Source organism: Meriones unguiculatus, chromosome X (assembly GCF_030254825.1).
Source record: "Meriones unguiculatus strain TT.TT164.6M chromosome X, Bangor_MerUng_6.1, whole genome shotgun sequence".
In the NCBI taxonomy this organism is placed as follows: Eukaryota; Metazoa; Chordata; class Mammalia; order Rodentia; family Muridae; genus Meriones; species Meriones unguiculatus.
The window spans coordinates 64,666,298-64,679,727 of NC_083369.1; the positions used below are offsets into that span (position 1 = coordinate 64,666,298).

The window sequence follows — 13,430 nt, forward strand, 5'->3', positions numbered from 1 at the left end:
CATGTTATGCCCTGTCTTAGTTATTTTTCTATTGCTGTGATAAAGTGCCCTGACCAAGGCAACTTATAACAGATAGTGTTTAACTGAGAGTTCCAGAGGTTAAGAGTTCATGACCATCATGGTTGGGAGCATGGCAGCAGGCAGGCAGGCAGGCAGGCAGGCAGGCATAGTGCTCCAACTGAAGCTAAGATTTCACATCCTGAGAAACAATTATGAAACACACAGATTGCTAACTGAGACAGATATGGACATAAACTCGGTGGCCAGTACTTTGATCACCTCCCCCTGGGGGTATACAGCCTTGCTAGGCCACAGAGGAAGACAATGCAGCCAGCCCTGATGAGACCTAATAGTCTAGGGTCAGATAAGAGGGGAGGAGGACTTCCTTTATCAATGGACAAGGGGAGGGCTATAAGGGGAGAAGAGGGTAGGTGCATGGGTGTGGGAGGAGAAGGGGGCTATAGTCAGGATACAAAGTGAATAATTAGTAATAAATACTAAATACTAAATAAAAGGGAAAAACAATATATATTGTGCATAGATCTGGAACAACAGGCTTTCCATACATTGTTGTTTTAAGTCTAAAATCATTTCTCAGTGTTGTTGTTTTTAATAAATCACAAAAAAAATCTCACTCTGACCCAGAAATTCTACTCTTTGCCATTTACTCAAGATGAAGTTGTATGTACACAAAGCCATGCAAAATGTCCATAGACAGCTTATTAATTATATCTAAAACATGTCAACAAAATCATGTTGAACAACAGATAACTAAATTTAATACCAAGTGCTGAATGGAATATTAAAATTTTATTTCCAGTACAATATACTTGGAATTTTCTCTATATTTATAAATATCTAGTGATATCTACTCCTGTCAAATTAATTTTAAATTATCCAGCAATTATCAACATCTTTAGGATTCATTTTTGGTCCACAGTATTTCCACACTAATTCTCTAAATTTAAGCTTTAATTACAGCTCATAAAGCAATGTGTTTAATTTTAATTCTTAAACTGGGATTTTTATTCTAGGAACACCAGGGTTTCCTGGACCAAAAGGTATGAATGGTCTTCCTGGTAACCCAGGCCTTCCAGGAGAACCTGGTCCTGTAGGTAAGCATGAAGAAAGATGATGTTGCTGTTTTATAAGACTAAGGCTTTTTTTTAACAGTCAGTGTGGGAATATCACGTCTCCTGCTGTGAGCATTTTCTAGGAACAGGAGACACGGTGCTCATTTGCTTATCACTGCGTATTGGACATGAAGTAAATAAATTTCATTTTAAAAACAAAAATATGTAACTCTAGTAAGCATTATTGTTGAGGCTTACATTTTCCAGGAAGAGTAATTCTCTCTATGAAGGGCAAGTTGAGGCAATATTTTTATTTATTGACTTTTAAAGTAATTTTCTTGCCTTGGCTCATACCTGTAAAGCTCCTCGTGACTCTTAACACTTTCTTCTTCTCTGAAGTCATATTAAGATGAAAGAAATATTTTGGATAATGAGTTAATACATTGTCCCCTGTGGTCATCATTGCCTTGCTTTGTTTATTCTTTCATCTATAATATTTCATGATTTAGAGGAGAATTTCAGAAGCATTTGTTAGTTTGGAATATATAAGTTTTGTTTGTTTTTAATTATATGGGGTGGTATGCATTTCAATGAAGGCTATAGATGTCTATCTGTTGGAGCTGGTATTACAGGTGATTATCAGCCACCAAATGTGAATGCTGGGAACAGAACTCAGATCCTCTCGAACAATAGCATGTGCTCTTGACAGCTGAGCCATCTCTCCAGCCCACTTTGTTACTTTTAGAAAGAATTGTTTGGAGCTTTAATAGAAACACTAGAAAAAGATATGGAAGATAGTTAAAACTGGCAGCCCAGAAGGAGGAAGACACACATGGTATATACTCACTTATAAGTGGATACTAGAACTATAAGATAGGATAAACATACTAAAATCTGTACACCTAAGGAAGCTAAGCAAAAGGACCCTGGGTTAGATGATCAATCCTCACTCAGAAAGGCAAAAGGGGCCGACATCCTAAAATGGAGAAAACAGGGAGCAGGACAGGAGCCTACCACAGAGGACCACTGAAAGACTCTACCATGCAAGGTATCAAAGCAGATGCTGAGACTCATAGCCATACTTTGGGCAGAGTACAGGGAATCTTATGAAAGAAAAGGGAGATAGAAAGACCTGGAGGGGACAGCAAGTCCACAAGGAGAGCAACATAACCAAGAAATCTGTGCACAGGGGTCTTTTCTGAGACTGATACTCTAACCAAGGACAATGCATGGAGATAACCTAGAACCCCTGCAGAGATGTAGCCCATGGCAGCTCAGTTTCCAAGTGGATTTTCTAGTAAGGGGAAGAGGGGCTGTCTCTGACATAAACTCAGGGGCTGGCTCTTTGATCACCTCTCCCCTGAGGGGGGAGCAGCCTTGCCAGGCCACAGAGGAAGACAATGCAACCAATCCTGATGAGACCTGATAGACTAGTTTCAGAAGAAAGGGAAGAAAGGCCTCCCCTATCAGTGGACTACGGGAGGGGCATGGAAAGAGAAGAGGGAGGAAGAGTGGGGATGGGAGGGTACAAAGGAGGGGGCTACAGCTGGGATACAACTTGAATAAATTGCAATTAATAAGAAAAATAAAAATAAACAAACAATAGAATAAAGTTTTTAAAAAATGGTTCAGTATAACCTGCTGTGCTGTTTTTTAGGTGGTGGAGGGCGTCCTGGACCACCAGGACCTCCTGGTGAAAAAGGCAAGCCAGGTCAAGATGGCATTCCTGGGCCAGCAGGACAGAAGGGAGAACCAGGTACTATAGTTTTGGTTTTTTGGTTTTTTGTTTGTTTGTTTTTTAAATTTTCTAATTTCCTCATGGTCTGCTTTGATTGATTCTTTTACAGCTACAGTAAAACTCTGTCTTCCTTATAATCTAAGGTACCACACATTTCCCTCTTCCTAATTAACTTCTTTCTTGGCATCCTGAAAATATTAGCTCGTGCTTGTTGAACACGTTGCATTTCTCTGAAGAAAAAGTTTCTCCATATTGTCCATTTGCTTTTATAGAAAGATCTGACCCAGAAATTTTCAAATGCTTCTTTCATTTTCTATTGTGTACTTTATTGATGCATTTTCATTTAAGCATACAAAATATGTCTGACAGTCATCACAAGTACCGTGTGTGTGCATATGCTTTTCCTTTTTTCACAATACCTAAGGATTGACTTCAGGTCATCAGTTTTCTTAGGAAGTGCCTTTACCCACTGAGCCATCTGGCCAGCTTGTAGTTTTTTCCTTTCTAGTGCAACAGATAAATATCAAGTTTATGGTGACAACTTAAAGAATAAACCTATACCAATCTCCAAAAATGTTTGTTTCCTATGTGTATGAGTGTTTTGAATGTATGTATGTATATACACCATGTGCATACCTGGTGTCCTCAGAGGTCAGAAGAAGGTATCAGATAACCTGGAACTGGATTTACAGCTGGTTGTGAACCATCTTGTGGGTTTTTGGAAAGGACCCAATTCCTCTGCAATAGCAGCAAGTTCTCTTTTGAGCAGAAACTTCTGTCCTTATAGTTTTCTCATGTTACAGTTGTTCTGTGTTAGAAATCAGTCGTCTGGAACTGAGCACATAATTCACTGATGCAGCATGTTTCTAAGATATGCAAGCCCTGGATATGTCCAGAGCACAGAAAAAGGAGTGCGGAGGATGGAGGACAGAGGAAAAGGAATGGAGTGTGAAAAAAGATAAAGAAAGAAAAGAGTAAAAAAAAAGTTACTCTTCAGCATGTTTGATATGATACATAATACTTATTAGAAACCTCAACAATCAGTTATTATTATCTATTTGAGATTTTTTTTTATTCTAACAGGTCAACCCGGGTTTGGAATCCCAGGACCTCCTGGACTCCCAGGACATTCTGGTAAATCATAACAAAACAAGTAAAATGCAAAATTTACCCAGTCCATTTTTTTTTTCATTTCTACCTTTAATATTACAAATTGCATCTGAAAATTAAAAAAAACATAAAGCTCAATGTACCTTTATCATATTTCTCATTTATATTTAATATAAGAAGCTTTGTGAATAAGAAAAGATATTCTTATGAAGAATTCAATAAATAACTTTTCATTCACGTCATAAATACAAAAGACATGATAGAGAAAAGAGGAGAAAATTAAAGGAAATTTAGAAGCTTTCCTTTATTCAGAAACCCTGTTTTTTTTTCTTCTCTGTGAAAGTAACATATGAGGAAATTCTATAGAAATATGTGCCAGTAATAAAAATATTACTTGAAAACTTATCTAAGGGTTAGAATTGATAATGTACAACTGAGGTGGAAGCAAAAGGATCTTGTGCCTCTCTGGGATATCCAGTATTACCAGGTGGGGAGGAGGGAATATGTGTAGATATGCATCTATCTTCCCTCTCTGGTATGTAGTCTTATAATAAGCCCTAAGCAATTAACACAAATCTGTAGAATTACAGATAGGCATGTTGATATCTTGAAATAATCATTGGCTGTTCTATAAAAGCTTTTTTTTTTTTTTTAACTAAAATTATATCACCTAAAAATTCTAGTATCCTTTTTAGGAAAAGTGTTACTTTAATATACCACTGTTTTATGTCTCTTAAATATTAGTGTTTTATAATAAAATATCAGGAGAAGTTTGCCTAGATTATGATTATAAACTTTTAATATCGTAATCTGAATATAATACCAGCCATTGAATTTCATTATTCTCCAAATTAGCCCCAAAGCTTTAATAGTTGTCTTCATTCATTTGAACAGATTCTTGATGATATTTTATGTTTTTATATTTTGTCTATTTTTTTTTCTCATAACTTCTGGTTGTGTAATCATGGTTCTGTGTCCTAATACAAAGGGTATCTTTTAGGATATTATCATTCTTTCTCCTTTGCTAATGAGTACTTCTGATGACAGATATATGTGTTTACACAGTATGTATTTGAAACAAAATTACAGTAATGAATTTCTTTAGCTTATCACATAGTTTTAGGCTTTATGCAAGCTTAAAATTCAGCATATAGCATTATTTAATGCATCTCTAATTTAACTTTACCTCTACAGGACAAAAAGGTGATAAAGGATCACCTGGCCTTCCAGGAAATCTTGGCCTTCCAGGTTCAAAAGGTGAACCAGGCTTTCAGGGATTCCCTGGTATGCCAGGTCCCCCAGGTCCTCCTGGTTCTCCTGGTGCAGCTTTGGAAGGTCCTAAAGGAAACCCTGGGCCTCAAGGCCCTCCTGGGAGACCAGGTATGATTATGCATGTTATGAAAATGGCCTGTTTACCAGTTATTTAGTTATTTTTTGCTGGCAAGTTATTCAGTCTTTAGGATTTTAGAATTTGTCACATGAAAACTTATTTTAAGAAAATAATTTGGTTCAAACTTATTTTGTTCCAAAATAAATGTTCTTTTCAATAATGCATATATTATTTACTTAAAAGTTCAAGTAAAACAAAACAACTTAAATGAAGAAAGTGAAATGGTGAGTTTCTTAGTATTATTATTAATGATAAACTATACTGATATCCTGGCATTAAAATGCAATATACATTTTTTAACATAAGCTTCTCAGCATGTTGTCACAGAAATTCTTTAGTGATCACCAAATACATCCTTGCGTTTCATATCAGAAGCTGCTGCTATGGTTATGTCACATGATCAACAAATGTAACCAGCCACCAAAAACACACAAAACAAAACAACCTGATCTCTAAAAATTAGGCAATCAAATTTATCTTCAGCATCACAGCATGATCAAACTGTTTCATAATCTCTTCATACTACATTCTCTACCTCACCTTTTTTGTGCTCACTCTCCAGTAAATCAGTTTTGCATCCAAGGTTCACATTTTCATTTTGTGTCTGTGCTGTAGCATTCCATTCTATTAATTGTGAAATGCTCATTTTCACCCCAGGTTAATGTTGCTGAGCCCAATCACTGATAATAAGTTATTAAAAGATTTAAGGGACTTAATATTCAATTCTGAGGGGTAACTGAAAATTTGGCTTTCATTGTTTTCTTTTTCTTTTTTAATAAGAGTAATTTGAGATAGAAAGAAACCAAACAAATGTCTTTTCATTGCTTGAGTATTCTTAATTCATTTTTAATGTGTACCAAAAATGAAAAATTACATTTAAATTACAGTAAAATTATGAGTAATTGGACTTGATTCTAATAATAAGTGCTTTAAAAACATGAATTAATATAACATGTATGGGATTCAGATCATTATTTTCAATGTCAGATTTAATGTGTTGAAGGTGTTTCCTTTATATTTCATTTGCTGATGAAGAAAAAGCAGTAAAAAAATATCTCAGCCATCTTAACTCTCTTGCATGCAATATGAAAAACAGAAGCCAGGATCTTTCTTTGTTTGTATGTCCTAATTCAAATAAACCAAACTGTTTTCCTTTTATATTCTAATTAGCACTGTGGTTATTTGTTACTGGGAATGGAGCTTCCTGGTGAACATTTTATAAAAGTAATAGCAGAAAGCAGTAGTCAAAAACATACTTTTGCAATCACTATTTGTAAAGAACAATCAAAGTACTCATAAGAAGAATGCACATCTAATGAGGGTTCGATTCTTGATTTGTTTATAAGCTACAGGTCTAAAAAAAAGTATACATTAGTTTCTCCTAGAACTGAATGTTCTCAATTTAAGCTCATAACAATAAGCATCATAAAATGATTTTTGAACTTCCAAACAATAGTATTGTACAATTTTCATTTTAACATTAATGCTAAATGGAGATAATTTGGTTTATTTAAGATACATAGGACATCATTAGCTATCTTTCCTACTGATCCAAGTAGGTCACTGAACAATTCATTTGTATGTAGCACAGTTAGATGAATTTTTCTGTAATATCATGTTGGTTTAGTTTTCAACTATAATAAATAGCTCATGCACTATGTACATAGTTAGACTTTTAGGAATAATATTCTGGAGCATACTTGGCTCAATATTTGAGATTATTTTTCAATATATTAACCATATGAATTAAAAAAAAGATACATGAATATGAACTTTCAGAGTGCCCTACTATTAAATTCAACTTTAACTTGAGAGTATTTAGTTTAATGCTTTAGTTTCTTGATATTTCTAACAGTTTTGATATTTTCCTTATTGTAATGATGACATTGGGCATTGGTGAACTTCCATCCCTACCCAGGTCCTCCAGATTAGCTCCTTAACTCCAATGTAGTAGCTGCATGAAATTTGAAATTTTAACTATGTATGTATGCATATATTTTTATGTGTGTATATAAACATATATGAGTATTTATATGTGTGTGTGATATTTTCAAGTTTTAAAATATATTTTAATAGTATATGCCAAGTCAGCTTTTAAATGGTGACCTGGACCTAAGTTTCAGGTCCTTAGAATACTGGTTCTCAGAATACTGTGTGTCATGTCATGTATATCTCTTGGAATGCCTCCAAATTATCCAAATAGGAACATGAACTAAATTAAATACTTCAAAATTCATACTGTGGTGTCATTTTAATTATAATTTCACAATGATCAATTATCAAAGTATATTTTCCTTTGATAAGATGTATTTTTTAATTCATTGCCTTATTTTTTTAATTTATTTTTTTATTAATTAGAGTGTATTCACTTTGTATCACAGCTATAGCTCCTCCCTCATTCCCTCCCAATCCCGCTCTCCTTCACTTATCTCCTCCCATTCACCTCCATTATCCTCCTCCCCTTCCCTCTGACCCTAGCCTATAAGGTATCATCCAGACTGGCTGCATTGTCTTCCTCTGTGGTCTGGTAAAATTGCTTCCCACTCAGGGAGAGGTGATCAAAGAGCCAGCCCCTGAGTTCATGTCAGAGAAAGCCTCTCTTCTGCTTACAAGGGAACCAACTTGGAGACTGAGCTGCCATGGGCTACACCTCAGGAGGGGTTCTAGGTTATTTCCATTCATGGACCTATTTGCAGTAAAAATATCAGAAAAGACCCCCATGCCCAGATTTTTTAGTTCTGTTGCTCTCCTTGTAGAGCTCCTATCCCCTCCAAGTCTTTCTATCTCTCTCTTCTTTCATGAGATTCCCTGCACTCTGCCCAAAGTTTGGCTATGAGTCTCAGCATCTGCTTTGATACCTTGCTGGATAGAATCTTTCAGAGGCCCTCTGTGGTAGGCTCCTGTCCTGTTCCCAGTTTTCTCTCTCTTCCAATGTCCGTCTCATTTGACTTTTTTTTTTAATTTTATTTTTCTTTTTAGTTACATTTTGTTAACTCTGTGTCCCAGCTGTATCCCGCTCCCTCATTCCTTCCCCAACCCCACACTCCCTCCCTGGTCTCCTCCCTGTCCCTTTCCAAGTCCACTGATAGGGGAGGACCTCCTCCCCTTTCATTTGACCCTGTTTTATCAGGTATCTTCCGGACTGGCTGCAAAGTCTTCCTCTGTGGCCTAACAGGACTTCTCCTCCCCTGGGGGGGGGAGGTCAAAGAGCCTGCCCTTTCTAAGTGAGGATTGATCATCTTACCCAGGGTCCTCCTTCTTGTTTATCCTATATTATATGTCTAATATCCACTTATAGGTGAGTATATAGCATGTGCGTCTTTCTTCTTCTGGGTTACCTCACTCAGGATAATCTTTTATAGTTCCCACCATTTGCCAGCAAATTTCATGGTTTCCATGTTTGTAATTGCTGAGTAGTATCCATTCCTCTATTGAAGTCCATCTGGGTTATTTCCAGATACTTGATTTTTGACAAAGAAGCCGAAACTATAGAATGGAAAAAAGACAGCATCTTCAACAAATGGTGCTGGTCTAACTGGATGTCTACATATAGAAAAATGCAAATAGATCCATATTCATCACTCTGCACAAAACTAAAGTTCAAGTCAATCAAAGACCTCTACATAAAACCGGACATACCAAATATGATAGAAGAAAATATGTAGAAGATCCTTGAATTGATTGGCATAGAGCACCAACAGCACAGGCTCTAAGATCAACAATCAATAAATGGGACCTAATGAAAATGAAAAGCTTCTGTAAAGGAAAGGACACCGTCATCAGAACAAAATGACAACCTAGAAGCTTGGAGAAGATCTTCACAAACCCTACATCTGACAGAGGGCTAACAGAGAATTCTCAGTAGAGGAATATTGAATGGCAGAGAAACACTTGAAGAAATGCACAACATCCTTAGTAATCAGAGAAATGCAAATCAAAACAAATCTGAGATTTCACCTTATGCCCATCAGAATGGCTAAGATCAAAAACTCAAGTGACAACACATGCTGGAGAGGATGTGGAGAAAGGGGAACCCTCCTCCACTGCTGGTGGGAATGTAAACTTGTACAACCCCTTTGAAAATCAATCTGGTGCTTTCTCAGACAATAAGAAATAGTGCTTCCTCAAAATCCCCCTATATCACTCCTAAGCATATATCCAAATTATTCTCAAGTATACAACAAGGACATTTGTTCAACCATGTTCATAGCAGCTTTATTCATAAGTCTTAAAAAACTTTTAATGAACTGAAATTAAACTCATTCAGACAGGCATTTTAAAAACAATAACAATGTGGATTATCAGATCCTGCAGCTAATGTAATCTCCAATTTTCTAAACACACACACACACATACATATTTCTATAAAGTTTTCAAATAGTTTGACCTTTTAGTTTGTCACATCTTTCCAAAGATTTATTTTTATTTTAACTTATGAGCATATTCATATGCCTTTATCTGGACATGTGTACATAAATACAGGTTCCCACTAAGGACAGAGGCATAACACTTGCTAGGAGTTGAAGTGAACTTGGATTCTCTGCAAGAAAAATGTGTACTTGTAAGCACTGGGCCATCTCTCCAATTCCTTTGTCACATATTTTTACATTGCAGTGCTATGAAGAAATAATATGCATAAAGTAAAAGAAATACTCCTTGTAACCAGCACAAATGAATGACTCTGAGTAGTCTATATGTTCTTCACATATGCAAACAAATATGCAAACAAATATGATGAAAAAATTACCACGAGATACACAATGGGTGAAAAAAACCTGTTGATTTCTAGGTTTAAGAATAGTGTACTTAATCTTAAAGAAAAAGTTAGGCATGGATATATCAGTGTATTTATTGTTTTTCAAATAAACCCCATTTCTCATTCATAGAAGAGAAATAAACCAGGCAAAAGTATAAACCTCAGGTCTGTTTTTTGAGAATAGGTAGACCTTTTTCCTTTCTTTTTAATAATTTATTTTTAATTAATGTTTATTCACTTTATCTCTCATCTATAGCCCTTCCTCCCCTCTTCCCTTCCTCCATTCCTCCTCTCCTCCCTTGCCCCTCCCCAAGTTCACTGGTAGGAGAGGTCCTCCTCCCCTTCCATCTGACCCTAGGTTATCAGGTCTCATCAGGACTGGCTGCATTGTCCTCCCTGTGGTCTGGAAATGTTGCTCCCCCATATGGGGGTGGAGGTCAAAGAGCCAGCCACTGAGTTCATGTCAGAGACAGTCCCTGTTTCCGTTACTAGGGTACCCACTTGGAAAATGAAATGCCATGAGCTACATCTGAGCAGAGGTTGTAGGTTATCTGCATGCATGGTCCTTGGTTCAGTCTCAGAAAAGAAACCTGTGCCCAGATTTTTGGTTCTGTGGCTCTCATAATGGAGCTCCTGTTTTCTTTCTTTTTTTTTATTACTTTATTTTTTTTATCAGTTACATTTTATTAACTCTGTATCCCAGCCGTGTCCCGATCCCTCATTTCCTCCCAGTCCCTTCCTCCCTCCCTCATCTCCACCGTGCCCCTTTCCAAGTCCACTGATAGGGGGGACCTCCTCCCCATTCATCTGATCCTGTTTTATCAGGTATCTTCAGGACTGGCTGCAAAGCCCTCCTCTGTGGCCTAACAGGACTGCTCCTCCCTTCGGGGGTGGGGAGACCAAAGAGCCAGTCATTGAGTTCTTGTTAGAAATAGTCCTTGTTCCCCTCACTTTGGGAAACCAATTCGTTACTGAGCTATCACAGGCTACATCTGAGTGGAGGTTCTAGGTTATAACATACATGGTCCTTGGTTGAATGTCAGTCACAGAAAAGACCCTGTGCCCAGATATATTTGGTCCTTGTGGAGCTCCTATCCTTTCCCCATCAGACTAACTCCCCTTCTTTCTTATGATTCCCTGTACTCTGCCAAAGGTTTGGTCATGAGTCTTTGCTTTGAAAACACTGCTAGTTAGAGTCTTTCAGAAAAAAGGACACTTGCTCAACCATGTTTATAACAGCTCTATTTGTAATAGCCAGAACCTGGAAACAACCCAGATGTCCATCAACGGTGGAATGGGTACAGAAATTGTGGTATTTTTATACAATGGAATACTACTCAGCAATCAAAAAGGAAGAAATCATGAAATTTGCAGGCAAATGGTGGGATCTAGAAAAGATCATTCTGAAGTGAAATATCCCAGAAGGAGAAAGACAAACATGGGATATACTCACTTATATAGACCTATAAGATATGATAAACATAATGAAATCTATACACCTAAAAACAATAATCAATTGAGCGGACATGGGGTGAGATGATCAATCCTCGTTTAGAAAGACAGATGGGATGTGCATTGAACATATGACAGGAGTCTACAGAGCTCCTGTTTTCTATCTCTCCTTTCTTTTTTATCTTTCCCTGCATTCTGCCCAAAGTTTGGCTATGAGTCTCAGCATCTGCTTTGATACCTTGCGGGTAATCTTTCAGAGGCCCTCTGTGGTAGGTTCCAGTCCTGTTCTGGGTTTTCTCCCTCTCCTATGTCTGTCCTGTTTAGCTTTCTGAGTGAGGATTGATCATCTTACCAGGGGTCCTCCTTCTTGTTTAGCTTCTTTAGGTGTACAAATTTTAGTATATTTATCCTATATTATGTTTCTAATGTCCACTTAAATGAACCAAAAATTCACAGTTTTTGTGTGTGGGAAAAACAGGAAACCATGAATCACTATGTAAATTAATTCCTTGATTTCTTTTTACCCTACCAACCCATGCACACATACATACACACATATACACAAAATATTTTGAGTATAAAAATGTATTTACAAGTTCTTTTTTAATGATGGAAGTTCAGAAGACAAATTTTATTTGAGATGACTACAGTAGAGGAGACCCTATTATGACAGAGAAAAGCTCAACGCCAAGTGAAATATATAAATACAGACGTTCAGGGACAGAAAGAGAAAGTAATTGATTGACAATTACTACCTCGGTGGAGGCGGGGGACAAGATTGCAGCGCCAGAAGAACACTGCATCTCAGGAGCAGGACAACATTTTCCATACAGCGACCAAGAGACCTAACTCTGGGCCCTAAAACAACAGCGATCTTGTTTGCCAGGTGAGAGGAAACCTCCACAGCTTAGGAATCAGTCGGGTCCACTCTCAGGTCACCCAGCCAGAACCTGGAAGAGATCCCAGGTTGCGCAGGCACTAGGTCGCCAGACCAGAGCCACATGCCTGCATGTCCTGATCACCTTCCCAGGCTGATCAGTGGGCACAAAAAACAACAGAGACTGGGAGTTCCAGTTGCGAGAAAACCCCACAGGGAAGGAAGGAAATGGTGCTGATTTGGGTCATCCAGGCTTTCCCTGGAAAAAGTCTCACAGACCTGCGAGCCACCATCACTGAACTGGGCTCCAGGCGTGGGCACAGACAGTTGCTGTGTGCCCAGCTCTCTGGCACAGACAGAGCTGTGTGCCCCAGGGCAACAGAGACTGGGAGTCCCTGTCCAGAGAAATCCTCACAGGGAATGAAGCAAAGGGCTTAGGCCACCCAGTATATCCCGGGAAAAGGCCACGCAGACTGGCCCAACCCAGGGACCTGTTTTGCACCAGATATCCTGCTGTTATCAGGAGAGCAATACCCACCTGCCACAGATTACCACTTGCGTACTAGGACACAGAGCCCCAACCTCAGACCTAGAGAAGCCCAGAATCCCCAAGATCAGCCCTCAGATACTGCTCCAAGGGGCAACCAGTTCTCCCTAACAAAACTGACCAAACCATGTGACACACAGGTTACAGCAGCAGATCACTAATTTAAAGCAAGCAACCCAAAAGCAGGGCAGCTGTCTTCAGGACTTCTCCAAGTGAGAGGAGAGCCCATAACAAGGACCATAGTTACCACTCAGGTCTTTGAGCCTGAGGTGAGCTGTAACAACTCCTGAAAAACACCAGCCATCCAGTGACTATACCCAAAAAGCTGAGAAGCCTTCCTTCAAGAAAAACCATCTTCCTGCCAAGGGGATTCTCTCCACCACAGGAATCCAGGAACCACCAGAAACTAACTCCAAACACCTAAGATAGCCCAATGGGTAGAGGCTAGCGTAAAAGCTAAACCAACAAAAGACAGAGCAATATGGCA

General features: G+C 38.1%; 1 protein-coding gene across 1 annotated transcript in view; it reads left to right on the forward strand.

Annotated features, from left to right (window-relative positions):
* Col4a5 (collagen type IV alpha 5 chain) overlaps positions 1-13,430 on the forward strand; it is a 297,510-nt gene that overhangs the window by 245,118 nt on the left and 38,962 nt on the right. The window contains 4 exon segments of the mRNA XM_060375633.1: positions 1,035-1,115; positions 2,731-2,829; positions 3,895-3,945; positions 5,116-5,301. Of these exon segments, the coding sequence (XP_060231616.1) occupies positions 1,035-1,115; positions 2,731-2,829; positions 3,895-3,945; positions 5,116-5,301 (417 nt within the window).